Here is a 26,652-nt window from a genome sequence, read left to right as displayed (position 1 = left end):
ACTGAATATGGGTAGCAATAACCGAAGAGAAACATACCAACCGTGTGGTACTACACTCAGGGAAGTGGAAAGTGAAAAAGACCCAGTGGTAATTTTGCAGTCAAATATGAAGTTTGCCGATACCGATACTGAGCTGCAGACTGGCTGCCAGGGCAGGTCATGGAGTCTTGTCAATGATATTTATAGGAAATTTGCTAGCAGAGACAGGGAGGTGATTATTCTCAAGGTATATACAAGCCAATGGTCAGGCCACACCTAGAGTACTGTGTGCATGTCTGGAGGCCTCATTTTAGGAAGGATGTAGAGTTGCTACTAAAAAGAGGGCATTGGTGAGGGGAACAAAGGGGTGCTCTTACCAGGAAAGGCTTAAGTTCTGCAAATTGCAGCACCTGGAGAGTAGGCACCTGCAATGTGATCTGATTGAGATGTATAAGGCCTTGAATAGGTTGAGCAAGCTGAATTCTGATGGGATTCTTCCTCTTGCTCAGATTAACCCCTTCATGTATTAACCCGAGATATCTCGTTTTTAGTTTAAAAAGTTATTTGGAACTACATGAAATATCTTGGGATACAATAATACCCAAAGCAAACAATAATACCTCCAAATTTAAGACTGAAACGTATTTTCTCGGGCAATCTGGCCAATTTTGCATTAGTCAGGTAAATCTTGAGATTTCTCAAGATTTACCTGGCTAATGCAGGATTTTCTTATGCCTGGCAGTAGACGTCTGGCTTTCGTTTTACTTATATTGTACAGCAATGTAAGAACAGTAGTGCAGATTCATGTGCCGCCAGTAAGCAAAATATAATTTGCTGTCCTAAATGCAGAATACTGAACCCACAAAAATAATTCACAAAAACAATATTGAAAAATATTTCGACACCCTCTTGAACTGCCGCCTGTAATATCTTGCCGGCAAGATATTACAGGCGGCAGTTCGCGATTGCCGGAAGCGCAGATAATCGCTTGCTGGCGCTTCCGTAGCCAGGTGGGTAGGAGCAGCAGTGTGTAGCACATGCTTCTTGATTAGACCGGGGTTCGAGCCCATGACCAACAAATACAAAGGATGCAGAAAGGTCAGGGAATGACCACCACATATCCCCCCGAGCAATATGGCCTTAGTTGCTAATGCTCCTAAAAACCAAATAACAAACAAACAAACGACGCTTGCCTTGCCTATTCACTTGGGGCAGCCATGTGTCAGAATGTAATTAGTTTCCAATTATTGCTTGTGTGTTCCACTTGATTTTTTTAATTTATTTATGTAATGAGTAATGAAGAGTTTTTCTGTTCCTTTCTTTTAGCTCAAGCACTAATTTATTTAAAAAAATCTGTATAATTTGCACACTTTTTGGCATACACGAGATAACTTGGGATAGCCCAAATGGATTACTCATGTATTTTCTACGAAAAAATTAATAAAAATACACAAAAAACTATACAATGAGTATTCGCATGGTGCATACTTTTAATCTGTAAAATAAAAAAAAGTCTATCCATTATGGCACATTTTCCAGAAAAAAATGTTCCAGGAAGGTGTTAAGAACCTGAGGGGGCACAGTTTCAAATTGAGGAAAGACAGTTGTAGAATAGATGTGCAGAAATTTGCCTTTAGCCAGCAGGTAGTTGATTGGTGGAACAGACTTCCATCTTTTGTTGTGGAAGTTGATAGCCTAAATAAATTTAAGGCTGAGCTGGACAGGCATTTGGAACGAATGGAGGGGTGAAATGAGAAGGGTTTTTTTTTGGCTGATGCTGCATAAGCTTGCTTTCTTGCATTGTATGCCTCTACTAATGTTAATGCTATCCAGTTGACCTTTGAATTCATTCAAACTGTCAGCCTGTGAAGGCTACCTATTCCAGCAAACAATGACTTGCTGGCTAAAAGAAAACTTCATACAATCTAGTCTAAACCTGTTCTCCTGTAATTTGAATTTATGTCCCTAAGATCTAGAATTCTCTATAATAGTGAAAATTCTGCATTCATTCATTTTACTAACCTCTCTCAGAATCTTATAAACCTCAATTAGGCCACCTCTGAGGTGCCTAGTTGCCAAGCTCTGTTGTCCACATATACAGGCTTTCATCATGGTGAGCTGATCTCACCATGCGAGTTGGCCGTCTTTGGACCCCTTTCAAGAAACTCAGTGTCTTTTTCCAGATGAGATCTCCATCTTTTTTCAGTGATATAAAGGTCATAGGTGGGACTATGACCTTCATATCACTACAGGATAATGTTTGAAAAATCATCAATAGGACACCATGGGCTTTCATGGCTGCCTGTTTACACTGCTTAGAAAACTTCATTTCTGCTCGTGTGTATAACTCCCATATCCCTTTCTTCCTCTACATTTGGGGTTGGTATTCCCCAAGTGTAAGACCTTGTATTTTACTGCATTAAAACATATCTGCCTCTTTCTGACCATTCTTGCAGCCTGTTTAAGTCATCCCAAAGAGGCACTGCTTCTTACTAATCATTAACAACTCTACACATCTTTATCATCTGCAAATTAGGACAGCAAGCCTTCTATCCCATCGATGTCATTTTATGAAAATCAAAAACAACAGTGGTCCAAGAACTGAACATTGGGAGACCCCCACTTCTGACTTTACACTAATCGGAAGAATATCCATTAATCACAACCCTTTGCCTTCGCCCTGCAGCTACCCAGCAATTCATCTTAGAATTTTTACAGTTAATCCCAACATGTTCCAGTTTATATAGTAACCTTTCATGAGGGACTGATTCAAATGCTATAGTCCAAATAAACTATGTTGAAATTGTTTCCTTCATTCAACTTGTAACTGTGTCAAAATAGCTTACTGAATAAGTCTGTGGTTACCAACTTTGTTTTTAGAACCCTTTATGTACTGGTGATAATTTTCCAATCCAAAGGACTCTCTCCAGAGTCCAATGGTGCCCTCATAATTAACTTCAGTAGTTCAATACATCCCTTGCAACCTCCCTCAAAATTACTGGGTATATGCCATCAACTCCAGGAGCCTTACTTGCCTTTATGCTCAAAAGTTTTTATAATAAACAGTTATCTGTAATTTCAAAATTACTAATTTCATATGACCCAGCCTCACTTGCACAGCCTCTTCTCAGCATGATGGGTCTTTCTTCAGTAAAGACAGATGCAAAGTACCTGTTCAATTCATTTGCAACATCAGCTGAGTTGTCTAAGACTTTTCCACACTCAGTGCATAAGATCCAATCTGATTTGCTTTCTTCTACCTTGTATTCATATACATGAAAAATTCCTTGTCCTCATTCTTTGCTCTCTTAGCCAGTGCTTTCTCATATGCGGCCTTGGCCTCTAACCTTCTCTGGTATTACAAATCAACTTGTAGCTGTTGTAGGCTTCAATACTTTTCATCACTCTGTAACTTTCCCATGCTATCTTTTTCTGCTCTATTTGACCAGCCAAATATATTTGCCTTTACTTTATATCTGGAACTAGTCTGGTTCAATTTTTGATTTTATATATATATATATATATATATATATATATAATTCATTTCATTTGGTGAACTGCATTATAGCCATTTCAAAAAGACTGGCTCCAAAGATGTTATAAGCAGGACCACCTTTTGTGCGGAGGACACAATTTTTTATCAATAATTTTGTAGATAACTTTTTTTTTCTTTTTTTTTGTGGTGCTCATGAAGCAATGCAAGTTAAATCTGTATGCAGTTAAGAAGGAATTTTTAATTTTATTAAACTAAACATATCTTGAATATTATAAACATGAGAATTGTAGTATTATCATGAATAATAATGCTTCCATTAATGAAATTTATTGATGCCATATTAAAACTACACACAAAAGACTGATTACCATATCAGCAAGGAAAACAGATGAATAATGCTGAATTTAAAAACAGTACTAAGCTCATGCAAATGCAAAAATAAAGCTAGATCTGATTTCTAGAGTGGCCTTTTTACCTTAAAAACTTCAAGTTAAACATGAAATAAACAAATTATTCATAAAATTTAGTCACCATCATCCATTACCAAAATCAAGAAGAAAAAAGGTTCTATCTGATTTATTCTTTCTTGCAACTTTAAAACAATAAAAAGTAAATAAATTAGTAATGTGTGGGATGAGATTTTAAACAGGAGCATATACATAGCTATGCCTATGAATTTTTTAATGAGTAATGGATTCACCTTCTTGATATTCCATTCAGAATGATAGTAACTTGAGCTCAACTTCAGAATGATAGTAACTTGAGCTCAACTTCAGAATGAAATCATTTTTGAAGAGCGTAAGCTGAGATCTGTCACTAGTGTGATAAAAGTGTCCCTAAACAGTAGAGACAAAAAAACAACACGTTGCATTATTTTCTCAAACTGTAACTTAGTACCATATTGTTTTACTATAGGATACAGGATAAAATATGCATAAGCCTTAGTGAACATGTTAAAAATGAAATGCAAAGAAATTAATAAATGGACAAAGGGAATATTTAAGTATAAGACACGTGAAGTCGCTTCCAGAAAATATTTTAAAAAACCTACAAATGTGAAGGAAGAAAATGGACGTAGGAAATACAGGTAGGCCCCACTTTACGACGCTTTAATTTATACCGTTTCACATTAATGTCCTTTTAAAATAATAATGAAGAAATAAAAATATATATATAAATTAAAAAATAAAATTTGAAAACATAACCGCAGCACAGGAAGTGGGTACCTAGACTTCGCTAGTGTCAACACCAGTTGCTTTCTTCTCATCCGCCAGTGTGCATATGTTGTGAGCTGTGCCTAAAATTTTGATAATTTCCTGTGTTCATTAGTGCCTTATTATTTTAAATAAATTGTGCAACCATGTCTTCTAAGTATAGTGGTGAATCTGTGCCTGCACATGTTAAAAAAAGCTGCAAATCTCTAACGACTGAAATGAAAATGGACATTATTCGTCATATGGAATTTGGTGAGCAATGTTCGGAGGTGTGCAAGATCTTAAATTTAGTACCTTCTACTGTTATGACCATTATTAATAATGCTGAGAAAATATTTACGTACAGGAAATGTTAATGTAAAGCATTTATTTAAGCAGTCACATACAGGAATTATTAATGTAAACATTTCTAGAACAACTTATTCAAGGAGTGAGACAATGGATAAGATGGAGAAGTTATTAGTGCTGTGGATAGACAATATGAACCAAAATAACATTCCTGTAACACGCATGGTTATAGACAAGGCTAAGAACTGGTTCAATGAAATTAATGAGGAATTTGGAGGGACAATCATTTTCGGCTAGTAGGAGCTGGTTTTCCCTGTTCAAAAACCCGACCAGAATTCACAATGTAAAAATTACTGGTGAGGCAGGTAGCAGTGACACTGCAGATGCTGAGGAATGTTCTCCCATATTCCAAAAGTTAATGGATGAAGGCTGCTTCACCCCAGACTTGGTCTTTAATGTTGATGAAACGTGGCTGTACTGGAAGAAGATGCCTGGTAGAATGTACATAGCCTGTGAAGAAAGATCTATCCCTGGTTATAAGGCTGGAAAAGATCGGCTTCCATTACTCCTGGGTGGTAATGCATCAGGCACTTAAGTTAAAGCCAATGTTGGTGTACCATTCAAAGAATCCACGTTTTATGAAGGGCATTGTGAAGACTTGTCTTCCTTCCTGTTTTCTGGGGCTCTAATAAGGCATGCTTGATCCAGACCCTTTTTAGTGAATGGTTCACTTCATACATTTGTCCAGAGGTGGCCAAATTTTGTGCAGCAAACAACTTGCCCAAAAACACTGTTTTAGTCCTTGACAATGCTCCAGGACATCCAGCCAACCTTGAAGATATCCTTAACGATGTTCTGAATGTGAAGGTCATTTATTTGCCACCTAACACCACTTCACTGTTGCAGCCAATGGATCAGGGTGTTATTGTGACCTTCAAGGCGTACTATTTGCATACGACCTTCAAAGGGATTGTCGAGGCAGTGCAGGCATCTAATTCAGTGACTGAGGGACTACTGGAAGTCCTACAGCATCCTTAAGGCCATAAGTAACATTTGCTGAAACCTGGAAAGAAGTGTCGTGATCATACATAAATGGCATTTTGGAAGAAATTGTGGCCTGATGCAGTGGCTTACTTTGTTGAGTTTGGGCCAGTTTCAGCAGTGGCTGAAGATGTCGCTCGGATGGCTGAGGATGTTGGCCTTGCCAGGGTTGACATTGATGATGTTAGTGAGTTGCTGCAAAGCCATGGTGAGCCTCTTTCAAAGGAGGACTTAGAGGAGCTGGCTGCACAACTGGCTAAACAGGATTCTGAGGAAAAAGAGCAGGAGATTGTGCCAATTAGGATCCTCACTACAAAGACACTTCAATCAGCTTTGGCACAAATACAAACAGGCTGCAAAACTTTGTGACAGTTATCCAGACTAAGAATGCAGCTCTTCTATCCAAAGAGCTCTTGCTAACATATTGAAGCCCTACTACAATATGTTAGAAAAGGGGAAAGACTCAACAGACATTGCTTCAGTTCTTCCCTAAGGCCAAAGAACCTGCAGAACTGGTCGACCATCCTATTATGCCACTGCCAAATAACATCAATGGGGGGAGGGGGCTGATAGTGACGTTACTGCATACTCCACAGAGGGCTTTAAGGGAACGAAATACTAAGTTAAATTTTTATTTTAATACTTATCTATAAATATATATAGTACTTATCTATAAATATTATTTATATCTGATAATTATAAAATAACCATAAATATTTAATATAAAACGCTTATATTAACTCTTATGGTTAAATTTTTGCAGTAAAGGAATCTATCTCATTTACATACATTGTAATTCTTCCTCGATTTATGTTGCTTCAGCTGTCGACCCTCAGGAGGTGGAACGTAATCCGGTGTAAATCGGGGCCTACCTGTAATTGAAAATGATATTTAATGTTGCTGAGTGGAGTAAAAAATCTATTTTCTGTTGCATGAAAATATAGTTGTCAACTCTCCATATTTACAATGGTAGACTTTTTTTTTTTTTAACTACAGCTTCTGTTAAATTGAATACAGAAAACATTGTTTCATATCACAGAGAAGCTTTACTCTCAGCTAGGTATTTATGTTAAATGTTTGTCTTTGTTTATTTTAATTATTATTATTTTATTTATTTATTATTTTTTTTTTTTTTGCATGTGTGGTGTTGAAGCTAAATTATGTTTAACTCAGATCCAAACATATGGGGTCCTAGAAATCCCATACAATCTCAACAATATCGTGCTTTTCATCTGCTCAGATCATACAGCTGAAATTTCCCAGTACTTTTCAACGAAAGTGTTTTCGGTGATTTCTCCATTGACAATTGCAGGATCAAGTTTAGCCTATTCTCAATCATTATATGCACATACTAAAAAAAGTTTAAAATAAGAGGAATGTCTCTAGTATAATTATTGAAGCATGGCAGTGTTATATTTTATGATAGTGCACACAATTATTATACTCTGCCTTCATATCGTGGAAAAGTCTGGCGGGCAACAAGTTTGTTGAAGCACAGAGCTCTTTCAGTTGAGTAGAAGTAATTTTTTTTTTTCACTTTGAAATAGCAGGAAATGCAATGCAAAGGAATCGCACATTTTCAAACAAATTGAGCATGAAAAGAGGGTGTAGAAAGATGCACAAATATATGTAACATTTTGAAGTGAGGATGATAATGTTCAGTGCTATTTTTGTAAAGAGAAGTATGTACCAGAATACACTCCCTTGATCCTTCTTCATATATCTCTGTTTATCTTATTATTTGAACCAGAACCGTTTATACTCCCAGTCCATTGGTGCCTCCGTAGCCAGGTGGGAAGGAGCAGCAGCAGTAGTGCGTAGCACACGCTTCTTGATTAGACCGGGGTTCGAGCCCGTCACCACCAAATATGGAGGATGTGGAAAGGTCAAGGGAATGACCACTGCATATTCCCGGAGCAACATGGCCTTAGTTGCTAATGCTCCTAAAAACCAAATAACAAACTCCCAGTCCATTTGGTTATTAATGTTACATATAGCTGTACTAACTATTAACATAAATTTCAAGTAAAATTCTATTCTCAGTTCCATTATTATAATTTTTTAAAACTGAAGTTCTGAGATAAGCAAAAGTGATCACTTAGGTTATCAATTTAAAAACGTTTTGTGATTATCATATTTTATTTTGTGATGTATATAGTTTTACTAATCTAGAAATACAATTTCAGTAAAAAATATGTATTTGTGGCTGTGTTGTAATTTTCTGAAAATTAGCATTAGTAGAGGCATATGATGCAAGAAAGCAAGCTTATGCAGCATCAGCCAAAAAAAAAAAAACGCTTCCACTTCACCCCTCTGTTCGTTCGAAATACCTGTCCTGCTGAGCCTTAAATTTATTTAGGCTATCAACTTCCACAACAAGGGATCGAAGTCTGTTCCACCAACCAACTACCTGCTGGCTAAAGGCAAATTTCCTCACATCTCTCCTACATCTGTCTTTCCTCAATCTGAATTTATGCCCTCTCAGGTGATTATTCTGAGCAAGAGGAAGAATCCCATTGGCATTGAGCATGCTCAAACCATTCAAGGCTTTATACACCTCTATCAGATCACCTCGCCTAGTGTTCACTGGTCCCTAGTCTCCAGACACTGTAATTTGCAAAACTTAAGCCTTTCTTCGTAAGAGCAACACTTTGTTCCATTCACTAATCTTGTTGCCCTTCTCGTTCATGTACTCATTCCAGCAGCTCTACATCCTTCTTGAAATGAGGCCTCCAGACCTGTATACAGTACTCAAGGTGTGGCCTGACCATTGCCTTATACAAGGGAATAATCACCTCCTTATCCCTGCTAGAAAAATTCCTGTATATCATTGAAAAGACACCATGAGCTACTCTTGCAGCCCGTCTGCACTGCTCAGAGAACTTCATATCTGCCTGCACAATTACCTCCAGGTCCTTTTCATTCTCTACCACTGTCAGTGTAGTACCACAGAGTTGATACGTTGCTCTGGGGTTGCTGTTTCCCATATGTAGTACTTTACATTTGTCAATGTTAAACTTCATTTGCCACCTCTCAGCCCATCTGCTCAACCTTTCCAGATCCTGTTGCAGCAGCATAGCGTCAGTAGTGTCCTTAACGACCCTGCCAACCTTTGTATCATCTGCAAACTTGGACATTAAGCTTGATATACCATCATCATTATCATTTATAAATACAGAAAACAATAATAGACCCAACACTGAACCCTGAAGGACTCCACTAATAACATTAGTCCATGATGAGCAGTGTCCATTGATTACCACTCTCTGTCTTCTCCCCCTCAACCAACCCTTTATACATAGCAGCAGTTTGCCTCCAATGCCACACTGCTCTAATTTGTGCAGCAGTCTTCCATGTGCAACAGTATCAAAAGCCTTTCTAAGATCCAAATATATAATATCAAAGTTATTCCCTGCATCATAGTATCCAATCAAATTGGTCAGGCAAGATTTTCCCTTAACAAAACCATGCTGTGTCCGAGCTATAACTGAAGTCTTGTCTAGATGATCCTGCAGTGCTTCTTAACCAGTGCCTCCATTAATTTTCCTGGAACTGAAGTTAAACTCACAGGTCTATAATTACTTGTGTCAGCCTTTGATCCTCCTTGGTGAATTGAGGTCACATTTGCACATCTCCAGTCTATGGGTACCTGCCCCAAGTCCAAGGAAGCTCTCATAATTATGGCTAAGGGTTTGCTTACTTCCTTTGCTACCTCCTTTAATATAACTGGATAGATCCCATCCACCCCAGGTGCCTTTCTTGTGTTTATCTTCAACAATTTCTCCTCCACTTTCCTTTCAGTTATTACAAAATCATCTAGCTCCCTGCCAGAGTTTACTTCACCTCTGGCATTCCCCTTCTTGAATAACTCCTCTTGTGTGAATGTAGATGCAAAATACTCGTTTAGTTTGTTAGCCACCTGAGCAGGATCCTCAACTGTTGAACCATCAATATCCATTTGACCAATCTGATTCATCTCTTTTCTTCTAGAGTTTACATAGGTAAAAAACTCTTTTCTGTTTTTCTTTGCATCCTTTGCCAATGATTTCTCATAATCTGCCTTTGCTGGCCTAATCTCCTTTGTGACTTGGTTACAGACCAACTTATATCTATTATAGACTTCCATTAATTTGTATGTATCCCATGCATTTTTCTTCTCTGCCATATGTCTCATTAGTTCATCTGACATCCATTTAGGCCTAAACCTTGAACGATATTTCTTAGTTGGTATGTAAAGCCTAGTAGCTTCCAAGATAAGTCCTTTGAATGCTTCCCATTTTGAATTTGCTGTTGGTAACATCATCAGTTGGTCCCACTGTATAGAATTTAAATACTCTCTCAGTCCATCGTAGTCGCCTTTACGAAAGCAATAACCCTTCCCTTTACCCCTAATGGTAGTTACCTCTTTGAGTAAATCCCACTTCAGCACACTGTGATCACTGCCACCTAGTGGTTCCTTTATCTGCAGATTCTTAATGCATGAAGAATCACTACTGATAATCAAATCAAGAGTATTACTCCCTCTAGTTGCCTCCCGAACATTCTGATGCAGAAAACAATCATCCAATAAATCCCCAAAAGCCTTGCTAGTGTATGAGTGACCAACCCACAAATTCCAATCAGTATCTGGGAAATTAAAATCCCCCATTATAAGACTCCCTGATTTACTGGCCAACTCTATTTCCATGTACAGTTTCTTATTATACTCATTAGGCCTAGAGCACACTCCTACTCCAAATTTTGATCTCCCAGTGCTTATGTCACACCAAACTGATTCGACACTGCACTGTCCAGCGATGTCGACTGGCTTCACTTCCTTGGATTTTATGTGTTTCTTAACTAATAGCATAACCCCTCCTGCCTTCCTATCCTTTCTGTACACATTGTACTCCCCAAATTCCAGTTCTGCATGCTTTATATCTGTGTGACACCACATCTCTGATATCCCAACAATATCTGCCTTTGATGTTTTGAGCAATACCTCAAATTCATCATATTTATTTACCAAACTCCTAGCATTGTTGTACACCCAAGTACACATGCACCTGTTCCTATTCTTAGCTACCCTAATACAACCCATGTGTTTACTTGTACTGCATTGACTCCCAGCAGTCTCTGAAATATCCTGCATCTTGTTTTCCAGGCTGCTGCTCATTCCAATAGAAGCAGTGCAAGAATCACTTTCACCTCTGCCAGTGGCTACTGTTAATCTATTAGTCCTTGTATCTCCCCAAGCTAGCAGTTTTCCGAACCACCTAACACTGCCTCAATAGCATCAGCAAATATTCATGCACCCTTTCTACTTAAGTGTATCCCATCCCTGTAGAAGCAGTCTCTCCTTTTAACAAGTACAGACCAGGCTGAAAAAAATTATACCCTTTGAGCCTTGCACAATCTTTCCAGCGCCAAATTGATCGACAAGGCTCTTATCATATACTCTCTCCTATCGTGTCTGGGCAGAATTGCAGACACTTTCAAATTCAGTCCTAATTCACAGCTTTTTTTCAACAGTGACCTGTACTTGTTAAGTAATTCTGCCGGTCTCCTACTCTTAATATAATTAGTGCCAACGTGTACAACTATATCACCTTTTTGCCCTTAAAAGATGATATCCGCTCTACAACATCATCAACCTTTGCCCCTAGCAGACATACCCTGGTCCTGTTCCACCTATCCTTTTTACAAAGCATGTTTCCCGTTTCCCTGATAATAGTCACTAACAACTACTAGTTCCTGTGGGTCCAGCACATTCTGCCTTGGGGGTTGCCGCTGTGTTGCGTGATGACCAAATGAAAGCTCTGGCATTGATGTGGGCAGCTGAGAGCTTGATGGGCACCTCAATTTAGATCCTTCGAGGGCATCCACCCTGTCCTTCAAGCTCTCATATAGTTCCATAACAATGCTGAGTTGTCGCCTGATTTCGTTACACTCCTTGCATTGCGCACACACAAAGACGTCCCCCATGGCAATGTCATGTCCCGTCCACAAACATCATGCAAGCAGTGCATTTTAAAAGGCTGTGATTCAGAGGGCAACTGTGCCCCTCAGTTCTCCCCTGAGCCACAGCATTCCCATTAGCTTGTTTCTTTTGCTTTGCTGCTCTGGTCTGAGTCATGATTTCAATTTAATTTCAATAAAATTTCAATTTCAGTACAAAATTATAACCCTAAACTTGTATCCCAACACAGTTATAACACTATATTTTTTTCAGTATCGAGTATTATCTACGAGTTCTGTTTATATAACTTCCGTATCAAGTTATGTATTAATTAATTATGTTACGTTTGTAATCTAAGTCGTTTAACTAAATTAATAGATTTAACTGATTAATTGATAATATTATGTTATATACTGTACTATACTAAGCTTACGCTATCTAGTTCGGGATATAACGTTGTGTCGTATAACAATGGCAGCAAGATACGGTGAATCTACGGACGCCTAAGTATTAATTAACTTCCAAATCTCGCTGTCTCAATTCAGAATATGCTAAGGATCCTGACTAGGTCTATATGCTACTTATAGAAAATAATTTGATGTAACAGTTGGTCAATAAAGCGGCTAAATATGGCTAAAAAACTTCTCGTTCAGTGGAGCTGCAACTTGTAACATGCGAATTTGATACCCTTACCGATACTTTTATGCAATTACAAGGCCTAGTAAAGAATAAATACACCAGATTAAAAAGAAAATCAGAAAATAATTCTATACTACTAAATTTAAATCAAAAGTTTTAGAAAAACAATAATTTCAAATCAATAAATACAAAAATCCACTTAGCGGCTTTGAACACTTCTGTCTCCCATTAGCCTCGTCAGCAGACCCGGCTAGTGGGAGCTCTTTGACCCACTCAAAGTTCTTTGATAAACTTATGGGTCTGTAGTTAACCCACATTACCCTCTGAGTATCCTTGTGAATGGGAGATACATTTGCATATATCTAGTCTTCCGGTACTCCTCCTGAATCTAAGGATGCTCTCTTATATGGGACATGATGGCCCAGTGATTACAACAATGGACTACTAGCCTTATGGAACCGGTCTCGGGTCCTGCTTTGGCAGAAGCAAATGCGGCTCCATCATGCTGGGAGACTGGTACAATAATAATAGCAATAAATTAGTATAACAATAAGATGAAAAATTAATAATAATAAATAAACACCGAGAAAGTTGCTCCAGCAGACCTATCTTTTGCAAGTCGGAGTGACGGCTAAGGCAGATTGTAGTGCCATCTGGTGTTGCTCCCAAGAACTAGTACTATTACTGTACATAAGCCAAAGCTAAACAGGTTCTCCATAGATGGATGATGTCGAAGAGAAATAATAATCACACTGCATCGAGTGCTGCACAGGATAAAGTCACTCGCATTCAGGCCTTAGGCAAAGGGATCTTTTCGAAAAGTCAGACTGTCTCCCGAGGAAGACAGTGGAGCAAGTGGCACTGTCCTCTGTATGGCTACCACAAGAGAAGTGCAAGATCATCCAGCCCCACCAACTGGAAGTGCTTCCTGCACAACTATTCTAGTGACCACCCTGGAAGGAAGAAAACACCAGTGCATCAAGTGGAGCATCGAAATGAATATGTACATCGTGTGAGCATACTACGAAATAACCAAGCTAGAGACTGATATGGTAATGTTCAGGTCAAAACTACATACCAAGTGGATGGAACAATTCCTGGATATTCAGGTCAGCAAATAGCGCACCAGAGAAGGACCATTGTCACGAAGAACCTGATAGCTGCTGCAGTCTTGGAAAAAATCAAGCAGGACGTGAGTGATCAACTACAAAGAACAACAAATATGGACAACACGGAACTGGAGGAGGAAGAGCAAGAAGAAATACAACCCAGAGTAGCTGAAGTGGAAAGAGACATTCATGATATCCAGAACAGAAGACAGGTGGAAGATGGCCCTAACAGAATTCGAAGGAATTGACCCCTCAAAGATTCATGTGATAATGAAGCAGAGACCCAATACAATCCTGTGGAGAGTCACAGACCATCTCAATCACCAACTAAGACCACATTACCTCGGCAACAATGGTGCAACTCTGGAGGCTATCCACCCAGCCATATACTGTGCTGCCATAGCAGCAACTAGGATTAATGGAAGAGAAATGAGAGACCAGCAGTAGAAGAACTGAAAAAAGATTGAACTGCTAGCATGGGAAAGAAGATAGGCCAAATTGACCCAGTACCAGTGGGATAATAGGAGTAAGGAATTGATTAGAAAAGTGAAGAATATCCTAAAGAGGGGCAGTGTCTACAGTAAACAAGAGACCAAAAATCAGAGAATAGGAGAATATTTGGACACGCTGAAGCAGAACCTTCTCGCACTCAGCAAGAGACTCTGCCAATACAAAGAGAGTCCCAGAGTAAAATAAACAACCGACTCTTCGATGTGGACCAAAGAGCCTTCTACAGGAGTCTCGGAGAAAACGGGAAAGACGGAAACAGATCACCTAAGCTGAAGACGATTGAGGAGTTCTGCGGCAACACATGAAGCAGTGAAGTAAGACATAACAGCCGAGCCCCTGGATAGAAATAGAACAGAAGAAAACCAAGGACATACAAGAGATGAGAGAGTGGGAGATTTGGGAGGAAGAAGTAAAACATTTGATCAGGAACTCCCATAACTGGCAAACCCCAGGAATAGATAACGTCCATAACTACTGGTACAAGAAGCTCACTTGCACACACAAGCACCTAGCAGAGCAGTTCACTCACCCGAATGATAAGGCAGTTCTTGAAGTTCTTCGCTCAAGGAATCACATATCTGAAGCATGAAGACCAAGATACAAGAAATCCGACAAAATACAGGCAAATAACCTGCCTCCTACAAAATACAGGCAAATAACCTGCCTCCTAATAGTGTACAAGATCCTGACCAGCTGTATAGCCAAGAATATATCAGACTACTTAGAGAGACAGAACTTAATTGCTGAACAGCAGGAAGGAGAAGAGCAAAGGATGCAAGGAGCAATTAACCATAGATGCTGCAGTTATAGAGCAAGCCTACAAGAAGCGGCACAACCTGTACTCAGCCTACATCGATAACCGCAAGTGCCTAATAGAGGCACTGAAGATCTACAAAGTCAATCTGACAGTGACAAACTTCCTAGAAGCAACGATGCCGAAATGGAGTACCACCATTAAGGTCGAGAACATTACAACCAGACCAATCCCCATCGGGAAAGGAATCTTTCAAGGAGATGCCCTGAGCCCACTGTGGTTCTATAATTTCAGTAAAAAAAATGTATTTGTGACTGTATTGTCATTTTCTAAAACTGGAGCTCTTTGACCCACTCAAAGTTCTTTGAAAAACTTACAGGTCTGTAGTTAACCCATGTCACCCCTTGAACCATCCTTACGAATGGGAGTACAGTTCAATATCTCCAGTCTTGTACTTCTCCCTGATTGGGGGGTTTCACCTCACTACAGGTATTGCTACCAAGTACGCAGGGTGGTGGTTGTTATATCTGGTGTTACTGTTGGTCAAGGAACTCTATCCTACAGGTGATCAGGGTTGCAACTTTCTGGAGTTCCTCGTAGGTGTTTGCTGGGAGACCTATTTCTGCTAGGCTGTTATGTAGGGTCTTTGGCACCATGCCAGTGGTTGACACTATGATCTAGATGGTCGTTACTTCTTGCATATGCCACATCTCTTTGATCTCCTATCTTAGGTTCTTGTACTTTCTGATTTTTTTCTTGAGTTTTCTGGAGGTTGCTAGTGTTGGGCACTGTGTCAATAAGATGGGTAGCCTTTTCCTTCTTGTCCACAAGGGTTATATCTGGTCAGTTGTACAGGATTGCCTTATCCGTTATTATGGTGTGGTCCCAGTACAGCCTACAGGTTGGGGTTCGTACTTGTAGTACGGTACACTTTCTTTGATCAATTGGTATTTCCTCACTAGCTTTTGATGTATTATCCTGGCTACCTGGTTGTGTCTATCAGTGTACTCAGTTTGGATCATCATTTCTGAGGCCAGGTGGCATCATCGACATGTGTGATTTGACACTCCGGGCTCCTTGACATTGTATTTTCTATAGTTTCTGGTGTTGATTACCTGGTTTTGGATGGCGAGCATGACTCCTTCAGTCTATGTTATCTTGATGGAGGTCATTATAGTGCCTGCCATGGAGTTTCTTTGCCCATCTTTTTAGCTTTGTTTGTGCTGTCTGGATGGGAGGGGACTCCTTGCTTAATTTGAGTGGGTATATCCTTTCTATCCTCCTTATTGCCTAATAGAGTGATGCTGTGTTTCTCGAAGTAATCCTTCAGGTTAGCTATCGCTGTTTTCTGTTGCCTGGTCAGGTCCCTTCCTCCCTTTTTCCAAGCTATTGTCAGTCTTGCCATGGCTGACTTCAGGTAGTGTTGTCATCATTGTCCTTGTCTTTCTCATATCCTCAAGCACGGTGTTAGTCCAATCTATTCCTCTGAAGGAGTATGTTAGCACTGGGGCTGCATAGTTGTTTATGGCTTTGTGTTCCTCCATTCAGCCTTGCTTTCAGCAGACTTCTGAGTCTGATGGTATTTCTTAGTCAGGCAAGCCTTGATTTCCTTGAGCTCTAACTGCTGCGTCTGCATCATCCTCAGGTATTTGTAGGTCTCTCCCTCTGTCATGGCTTCGATTTCTTTACCAGTCTATAGCTCATAATTATGGCCGACTAATTTTCCCTGGTGCAATCCGTGGATCTTGCATTTGTCTAGACCAGGGGTGGCCAGTGAGTCAATCGCGGATTTAATTTCTGTCGATCACGACGAATTTTAAATATACAGTCATCCCTTGATTTGTGCAATGAAATTTTTGAGATGGTAGATCGCTGCACATTTCGAAGGAAAAAAGATCACATCACAAATTAAATTGGCCACTCCTGGTCTAGACCAAATTCCATACTGATATCATTGCTGAATTCTTTGATGATCTGGAGTAGTTGCTGGAGTTGCTTCTCAATTGCTGCATAGAGCTTGATATCATCCAGTTACATTAGTTAGGTGAGGATATAAAGGTCCTTCCTTCCTTCCTTCAGGTTATATCCATACTTGCTGCTGTTGCACATGGTGGATAGCAGGTTAAGTGCTAAACAGAACCACAGTGGGCTCAGGGCATCTCCCCGAAAGATTCCTCTCCTGATGGAGATTGGTCTGGTTGATGTTCTCAACCTTAATGGTAGTACTTCATTTCGTTGCCATCGTTGCTCCTAGGAAGTTTGTCACTATTAGATTGATTTTGTAGACCTTCAGCATCTCTATGAGGCACGGAGTCGAAAGCCTTGTGGTAATCGATGTAGACTGTGTACAGGTAGCGGCACTCCTTGTAGGCTTTCTCTGTTACCATTGCATTATTATTATCATTATTATTATCCATATGGTGCAAGAAGCCCCTTGCACCATATACCTTTTGCTACGCCATAAATAAATTTATGCGTAGCAAAAGTTAAAAAATAATTTTTTTTTGGCTGGCAAAAAGAGAAAATGATGATATCCAGCTGGGTATCCTGGGTGTGCAAAGCCCATACTCAACAGATGTGAGCCCTGATGGCTAAAATTTTCTGTTTGCAGTTTCTTTTAATGTAATAGAACAGATTCTATCAGCCCTAGACAATCTGTTCATTTTCAGCTGCAGCAGTTTCTGTACTACCTTACTTTCTGTTGTTATAAAATAATTCTTAATCAGTATTAGATAGAGTTCTGCTAACGCAATCTCTCAAAACTTCTTCACATGCAAATGTAGATGCAAAATATTTCTGTTTATCAGCAGTTTGCACAGAACTATCAGCAGTTATACCTTTCATGTCCAGTGGACAAATGTGATTCATCCATTTCCTTCTATTGTTAACATGCACAAAGAATTCCTCGCTGTTTTTTTATGTATTCTTAGCCAAAATACTTCTCATTATCTACCTTAACCTGCCTAACTCCCTGAGATACTAGTTCATACTTATTGTATAACCCTTTATCCCATTTCTATTTATAAAAAGTCATCCCATGCATTTTTCTTCTCTGCCACAGTTGGTTCATCTGACATCCATTTTTGTCTAAATCTTGAGCAGTATCTCTTAGTATAAACTATCTAGTGTGCTCTGATTACCATTCTTCGAACACTTCTCATCGCCATTAAAATTTTCCAGCATCAGTTGATCCCACTGAAAAAGAGTTTTAAAAAATGTCTGATGAGTAATATAATGTCTGATGAGTAATATAAGAGGCGCCTCCGTAGCCAGGTGGGAAGGAGCAGCAGTGCGTAGCACACGCTTCTTGATTAAACCGGGGTTCGAGCCCGTCACCACCAAATACGGAGGATGCGAAAAGGTCAGGAATGACCACCGCATATTCACGGAGCAATATGGCCTTAGTTGCTAATGCTCCTAAAAACCAAATAACAACAACAACAATGAGTAATATAACAGTGTATCACCAATGCATTAATACTGAAGGAATCTATATTGGCAATCTCAGAAGGAAGGTTTGTGATAATATTGCCGTTAGTGGTTTTTTTTTTTTTTTTTTTTTTTTATGAAAACCCCAAACACGAAAGGTATCAAAACCTATAGTACTTGGTACCGTGCATGGGTTGAAGGAGAAGTATGGGGGGGTGGGGGATGCCGGAAACTTTGCTCTAGAGACTAAACATGGGTTTCGCCACTTCAAGCCTCCAATAAGCAAAGTGGTGGCATTTCACCGGTTGATGAAAGTCATCTACCACCTTACCGTGGTTGATGGATTTCTCCATTACTTTATAATGAGTAGCAGTATATGTAATGTGAAGATAATTGGGAGGAAGGAGGGATTTGTTACCCTTTTTACAAACTGGATGAGCTTGAATAAATTTCCTTGCAGAAAGAAAAACACTAGTGGAATAAGAAACTGCAAAAAAGGTGACACAAAACAGCAGCACCAGTTTTGTGAACAAGTAGAGAAATACCATTAGGATGTGGAACTTCTTTTGCATCAAGATTATTCAGAATTCTTCTAACATCCTTCTTTTTGGAAGATCACAGAGGCACTGAATGGAGTATGTTTTGGTATGATAGAAGATCATTTGCCAAGATTTGGATTGATTAATTCTTTCACACAAACTGTTTTTGAGCTTTAGGTAAGCAGAAAATGAAGCTGCAGATTTTGATGCAAGCCAGTTGCAATGTGCTACATTTTTAAGTTGAACAGCCATAGCACATTTTTTTTTGGAAAATAGCTGTTTAGATAAAGGATGAGATTTTAGGATGGAATGTGGAATAAAGGATTTCATTCCTATAAGAAAAATTTCACTGACACTATCTGATCAAACATTTGGATCAGAAGACTTGAAACAGTAATTCAATCAAGGAAAAAAGGAACAGAAATCGCACTGATCATCCCATTTCACATTCTTGTAATGCCATGAGAGAGAAGCTGTATTGGAGAAAAGACCATCATAAAGTTATGGTCTTTCAAGACATTAAGCTTCTTGAAAGGGTCCAAAGATGGGCAAGTCACATGGTGAGATCAGCAAAAGAGCAACCATATGAGGAAAGGCTGATTATGTGGGCTACAGAGCTGGGCAACCAAGCACCTCAGAGGTGACCCGATTGAGGTTTATAAGCCTCTAGAGTGGTTATTAAAATGAATGATGGTGGAATTTTCACTGTTATAAAGAATTCCAGAATTAAGGGACATAAATTCAAATTACAGGGGGAAGAAGTTTAGAAGTGTAGGAAGTTTTCTTTTAGCCAACAAGTCATGGATTACTGGTACCAGTTGCCTCCACAAGTAGTTGAGGCTGGAAGTTTGAAGGAATTCAATGGTCAACTTTATAATTACCTACATGAAAGGGAAGGCATATTTTTTATTTATTTATTTTTTTTTTTTTTTTGCCATTGCATCAAAAGCCTGTGGCTTCCTTGCACTATTTGATTAATACTAATACTATAGTGTGTGGTATCTAGAAGACTACTAACATTGAATGTGTACTCAAAATATGTTAAAGAATAATGAGAGATTTTAGCATTAGCATTAGCATTAGTAGAGGCATTTGATGCAAGAAAGCAAGCTTATGCAGCATCAGCCAAAAAAAAAAAAAAAAAAAAAAAAAAGTAACATAAATAAATAAAAATAACCACTTCCACTTCACCCCTCTGTTCGTTCGAAATACCTGTCCAGCTGAGCCTTAAACTTATTTAGGCTATCAACTTCCACGACAAGGGATGGAAGTCTGTTCCACCCACCAACCACCCGCTGGCTAAAGGCAAATTTCCGCACATCTATCCTACATCTGTCTTTCCTCAATTTGAATTTATGCCCTCTCAGGTGATTTTTCTGAGCTAGAGGAAGAATCCCATCAGCATTGAGCATGCTCAAACCATTCAAGGCTTTGTACACCTCTATCAGATCACCTCGCTGGTGCCTAGTTTCCAGACACTGTAATTTGCAAAACTTAAGCCTTTCTTCGTAAGAGAACCCCTTTGTCCCATTCACCAATCTAGTTGCCCTTCTCTGTACTCGTTCCAGCAGCTCTACATCCTTCCTGAAATGAGGCCTCCAGGCCTGTATACAGTACTCTAGGTGTGGCCTGACCATTGCCTTATACAAGGGAATAATCACCTCCTTATCCCTGCTAGAAAAATTCCTATATATCATTGACAATACACCATGAGCTACTCTTGCAGCTCGTCTGCACTACTCAGAGAACTTCATATCTGCCTGCACCACCACCCCCAGGTCCCTTTCATTCTCTACCACTGTCAGTGTAGTACCACAGAGTTGATACGTTGCTCTGGGGTTGCTGTTTCCCATATGTAGTACTTTACATTTGTCAATGTTAAACTTCATTTGCCACCTCGAAGCCCATCTGCTCAACCTTTCCAAATCCTGTTGCAGCAGCATAGTGTCAGTAGTGTCCTTGACAACCCTGCCAACCTTCGTATCGTCTGCAAACTTGGACATTAAGCCTGATATACCATCATCAATATCATTTATAAATACAGAAAACAATAAAGGCCCCAATACTGAACCCTGAGGGACTCCACTAATAACATTAGTCCACGATGAGCAGTGTCCATTGATTACCACTCTCTGTCTTCTCCCCCTCAACCACCCCTTTATCCATAGCAGCAACTTGCCTCCAATGCCACACTGCTCCAATTTGTGCAGCAGTCTTCCATGTGCAACAGTATCAAAAGCCTTTCTAAGATCCAAGTATATAATATCAAAGTTATTCCCTGCATCCAGTTCTTTTGTGACTGCATCATAGTATCCAATCAAATTGGTCAGGCAAGACTTCCCCTTAACAAAACCATGCTGTGTCCTAGCTATAACTGAAGTCTTGTCTAGATGATCCTGCAGTGCTTCTTTCACCAGTGCCTCCATTAATTTTCCGGGAACAGAAGTTAAACTCACAGGTCTATAATTACTTGTGTCAGCCTTTGATCCCCCTTTGTGAATTGGGGTCACATTTGCACATCTCCAGTCAATGGGTACCTCCCCTGAGTCCAAGGAAGCTCTCATAATTATGGCTAAGGGTTTGCTTACCTCCTTTGCTGCCTCCTTTAATATAACTGGATAGATCCCATCCACCCCAGGTGCCTTTCTTGTGTTTATCTTCAACAATTTCTCCTCCACTTTGCTGTCAGTTATTACAAGATTCTCTAGCTTACTGCTAGAGTTGAATACACCTCTGGCATTCCCCTCGCTGAATAACTCCTCATGTGTGAATGTCGATGCAAAATATTCATTTAGTTTGTTAGCTACCCGAGCAGGGTCATCAACAGTTGACCCATCGATCTCAAGTGGACCAATCTGATTCATCCCCTTCCTTCTAGAGTTTACATAAGTAAAGAACTCTTTGCTGTTTTTCTTCGCATCCCTTGCCAAGGATCTCTCGTAATCTGCCTTCGCCTGCCTAACCTCCTTTGTAACTTGGTTACAGATCAACTTGTATCTATCATAGGCGTCCGTGTCACGTGTTAATTTGTATGTATCCCATGCATTTTTCTTCTCTGCCATATGCCTCATTAGTTCATCTGACAACCATTTAGGCCTAAACCTTGAACAATATTTCTTAGTTGGTATGTAAAGCCTAGTAGCTTCCACGATACGTTCTTTGAATGCTTCCCATTTTGAATTTGCTGTTGGCAGTATCATCAGTTGATCCCACTGTATAGAATTTAAATACTGTCTCAGTCCATTGTAGTCGCCTTTACGAAAGCAATACCCCTTCCCTTTACCCCTAATGGTAGTTACCTCTTTGAGTAACTCCCACTTCAGCACACTGTGATCACTGCCACCAAGTGGTTCATTTATCTGCAGATTCTTAATGCATGAAGAATCACTACTGATAATCAAATCAAGAGTATTACTCCCTCTAGTTGCCTCCCGAACATGCTGATGTAGAAAACAATCATCCAATAAATCCACAAAAGCCTTGCTACTGTGTGAGTGACCAGCCCCCAAATTCCAGTCAATATCTGGGAAATTAAAATCCCCCATTATAAGACTCTCTGATTTACTGGCCCACTCTATTTCTCCGAACAGTTTCTTATTATACTCATCAGAGTCATTAGGCCTATAGCACACTCCTACTCTCAATTTTGATCTCCCAATGCTTATGTCACACCAAACTGACTCGACACTGCACTGTCCAGCGATGTCGACTGGCTTCACTTCCTTGGATTTTATGTGTTTTTTAACTAATAGCATAACCCCTCCTCCCTTCTTATCCTGTCTATCCTTTCTGTAGACATTGTACTCCCCAAATTCCAGTTCTGCATTTCTTATATCTGTGTGACACCACGTCTCTGAAATCCCCACAATATCTGCCTTTGATGTTTTGAGCAATACCTCAAATTCATCAAATTTATTTACTAAACTCCTAGCATTGGTGTACACACAAGTATACATGCACCTGTTCTTTTTCTTAGCTACCCTAACACAACCCATGTGTTTACTCGTACCCCAATGATTCCCAGCAGTCTCTGAAATATCCTGCATCTTATTTTCCAGGCTGCGGCTCATTCCAATAGAAGCAGTGCAAGAATCACTTTCACCTCTGCCAGTGGCTACTGTTAATCTATTAGTCCTTGTATCCCCCCAATCTAGCAGTTTTCCGACCCACCTAACATTGCCTCGATAGCATCAGCAAACATTCTTGCACCCTTTCTATTTAAGTGTATCCCATCCCTGTAGAAGCAGTCTCTCCTGTTAACAAGTACAGTCCAGGCTGAAAAAAATTCTACCCCTTGAGCCCTGCACAATCTTTCCATGGCCGAATTGATTGACAGGGCTCTCATCATATACTCCCTCCTATCGTGTCTGGGCAGAATTGCAGACACTTTCAATTTCAACCCTAATTCACGGCTTTTTTTCATCAGTGACCTGTACTTGTCAAGTAATTCCGCCGGTCTCCTACTCTTAATGTCATTAGTGCCAACGTGTACAACATTTTTAAATATTTATGCATATGCTTTGATATCCAGATTGTAAAGCTCTTATACACTTTAGGTAATATAAACTTATTTAAAACTACTGTTATTATTTTGTACATTAGTAATATATTTGGTTTTTTTTTTTTTTTTTTTTTTGCTATAATTTTCTTCAGTCAGTATCACCCTTATGTTTTTTTTTTAAGGTGATTCAGGAGGTAATGCTATCAGCCTTACCAACATGGTAAAATTACTTTAAGCCACTACTGTTGATATTTAATGGTTATTTCCTTGTGTGTATGTGTGTACAGGCATACATATGCACATGTGTGTTTGTCTTTTATTTATTTATTTTTTTAAGTTCTTTTCCATGTTATCTTTTGAGAAAGTGTTTTTTCTTGGTTTCTCTTATAAGAATTCCAATTCTCCATTGAATAGGGTTAAAATGTTCACCTACCCATCTCTCCAGGGAACTTGAAGTGCATTTGTAAATTGGAGTTTTTCTTTTCAATGAAAACAATTTGAACTTGAGTAGAGTGTAATTTCCGTCTGAAAGAGAATAAAGAATTTTGCTATTAAAACATAAGCTTCTGTTAATTGATATTATTATCAAAAACATTATAATAAAAAGAGGACCTATCAGTGTGTGAACCACAAGTACTGGTACTCATTGGTATTGTCTGTTTTAAAAAATTTATTTCAAGGCGTGGTACCTTGCAAACACTCGCATTGGCTGTTTTTACAACTGAGATATATGAGTTATTAGTGTACAAGTAGTTACTGTATGTGAGTGAAGCCTCTAAGTGTAATTAGATTTTCAGTGCTTGTTTAAATGATATGGTATTAGTAGGGACAAATGATGCAAGGGCTTATACAGCATCAGTCAAAAAAAAAAAAAAAAAAAAATTACCACCCACATCATCTGTCTATCCTCTCTAATAGTTTATCTAATCTTTCCTTAAATTTCTTCAAATTACCCACTTCCACAACACTATATAAGAGATCCTATGGATCATCTGCTAATACTGAAATAAGTATCAAATAGTTTTAAAAAATTAAACAATTTCTCCAAGAACCCTGTGAAAATGGCTTTTATAGTTATATTTTTTTCCTGAGTAAAAGCAGTTTTCAATTTATAATGTAATATGAAATTAAATATGAATTTTGATTGTTAACTTCATCTTTTGGCAAAGAATTTGATTAGCAATCTTCATAAAACTATAATGACATGAACATTTAAAAAAACAACCTTTGAGTTATAATAATATATATGGATTAACTTTATTATCAAAATATTTTCAAATCCATAACTAATAGTTTTTTTCCTGAAGGGGAGTGGGAAATTTTAAAACCTTTGGGTAGAGGATTAGAAAAGTTTTAGAAGTTCTGCATCTTAAATATTGAATGTGTATTGTTACATACAAATTGTTTGTAATTGATTTTTTTCTTTTGCTATATTTCAGAAATGGAGTCAAACACCCTCACTCCCCACTTGAATGACCGTCCTTATGTTTGTGAAACATGTGGAAAATCCTTCAAATGTTCCAAATATTTAGGGGTACATCTAAGGATTCATTCTAACGTCAGACCTTATCAATGTACTGTTTGTGAGAAAAGATTCATATCATCATCAGAACTTACCAGGCATACTAGAGTGCACACAAATGAACGACCTTACTCATGTACAGCATGCAGTATGAAATTCAAGAGATCTTCACATCTGAACAGGCACCGAAGAATTATTCACACTGATTCTTCTAGAAGAAAACGTGAGACACCACTGAAACTTCTTGAGAGCCTTCGAATTGAATCCGGAGAGCGATCCTATGAATGTAACACTTGTGGGAAAAAATTCAGAAGTTTTGAATATCTTAAGGTTCATAATAGAACTCACACAAATGAACGACCTTATGGCTGTGTTGTTTGTGGGAAGAGTTTCATATCATCATCAGAACTCACTAGACATCTTAGAGTTCATACAAATGAACGCCCTTTTGGTTGCTTGATATGTGGTAGAAAGTTTAAGCGCTCCTCACATCTGTCCCGACATCGAAGGACTCACTCTGACCATCGACCTCATAGTTGTTCAACATGTGGAAAAAATTTTACAAGGTCATCTGATCTCTCCAGACATATCAGAACTCATGGAGAAAACATTTCAACTGAAGAGCCTGTTGCTCAAAATGCCATTGGAAATTCTCTGGAATATGTTTGTATACAGGGTCGAACTGCCTCGGGAGATAGATGGAATAATAATGAATGTTGGCCAACATTGTCTTTGGGCCCTCTTGGGAATTGTGCAAAACCTGAACTTTAATTATATCAGGTATTTAGTTTGGACCCAATATTTTATACATGGTCCTTTACTATGCCTTTCCAAGTTGTCTGTGTATAATATTAAGCCTTATATTCCTGAGTGCATGCCTGAAAACGCAAATGGACATTCCAGTCCAAACTATCCAGTCACTTTCTGGTGCCTTTTGTATAAAGGTATGATTTTAACAAGAGGTGCCTGGAATTATAAACTACATGATAGGGTTATTCCATGGTAAATCATCTAGTATTTTTGCAAAATTGATTTCTTAGAAATTTGGCATTGAATTCCATTTATGCAAGCTATGAAATGGCTGAAAATTTTTAGTTAATTTACTTAAGTGGATAATAAGTTACAGCCATTTAATAAAATGCATTTAAAACCTTATTAAAAAAGCAGTGCACATAAACAACTTCCAATTGTGCTGCTGGACAAAAAATTAATACTCCTCACCTAGTTAATCATTCAAAGACATTACAAAATTATACTATGTTATTGTTAAATTTTGATTTAATTTCAGTTTATTTATCTTTAACAGTTATTATTTAATTAGCTGGATTGATGTCTATTGGCCTTTCGAAATTTCTGACATTTTTAAGTTGTTTATTTTATTGTTGCTGGGAAACCTGCAATGATGCAGGTTTCCCAGCATCATTGTTTCTGAATTTTACATCAGATTCATTCCAGATCCCATGTTACATCTTCTCTGCTTTTACACGCCCTTCCTTCTGACAGAGCAATTTTCATACATCTAAACAACCTGATCACTGGTGGTTTTCAAAATAAGTGATTATTTCCAAAACCATCAATGATAATAAATTATTACTTAATTAATGTAGTTTAGCTGCTATAGCTACCATGGCTATTTGTTTTGAAAACATTGTGTTAAGATAACATTTTTTTTATAAAACACTGCAATGTATAG

The 26,652-nt window shown here is 38.7% G+C and overlaps 1 protein-coding gene across 1 annotated transcript in view; it reads left to right on the top strand.

The window, feature by feature from the left end:
• Positions 1–25,950, top strand: part of LOC150081062 (uncharacterized) — a 52,425-nt gene extending 26,475 nt beyond the window's left edge. The window contains exon 2 of the mRNA XM_090381201.1: positions 24,877–25,950. Within this exon, the coding sequence (XP_090237327.1) occupies positions 24,877–25,730 (854 nt within the window). The 3' untranslated portion in view covers positions 25,731–25,950. The remainder of the gene's footprint in view (positions 1–24,876) is intronic.
• The last annotated feature ends 702 nt before the right edge of the window (positions 25,951–26,652 follow it).

Source organism: Mastigoproctus giganteus, chromosome 9, assembly GCF_048544385.1.
Source record: "Mastigoproctus giganteus isolate SK-2022 chromosome 9, ASM4854438v1, whole genome shotgun sequence".
Classification (NCBI taxonomy): domain Eukaryota; kingdom Metazoa; phylum Arthropoda; class Arachnida; order Uropygi; family Thelyphonidae; genus Mastigoproctus; species Mastigoproctus giganteus.
This window is presented reverse-complemented; position numbering and strand designations above follow the sequence as displayed.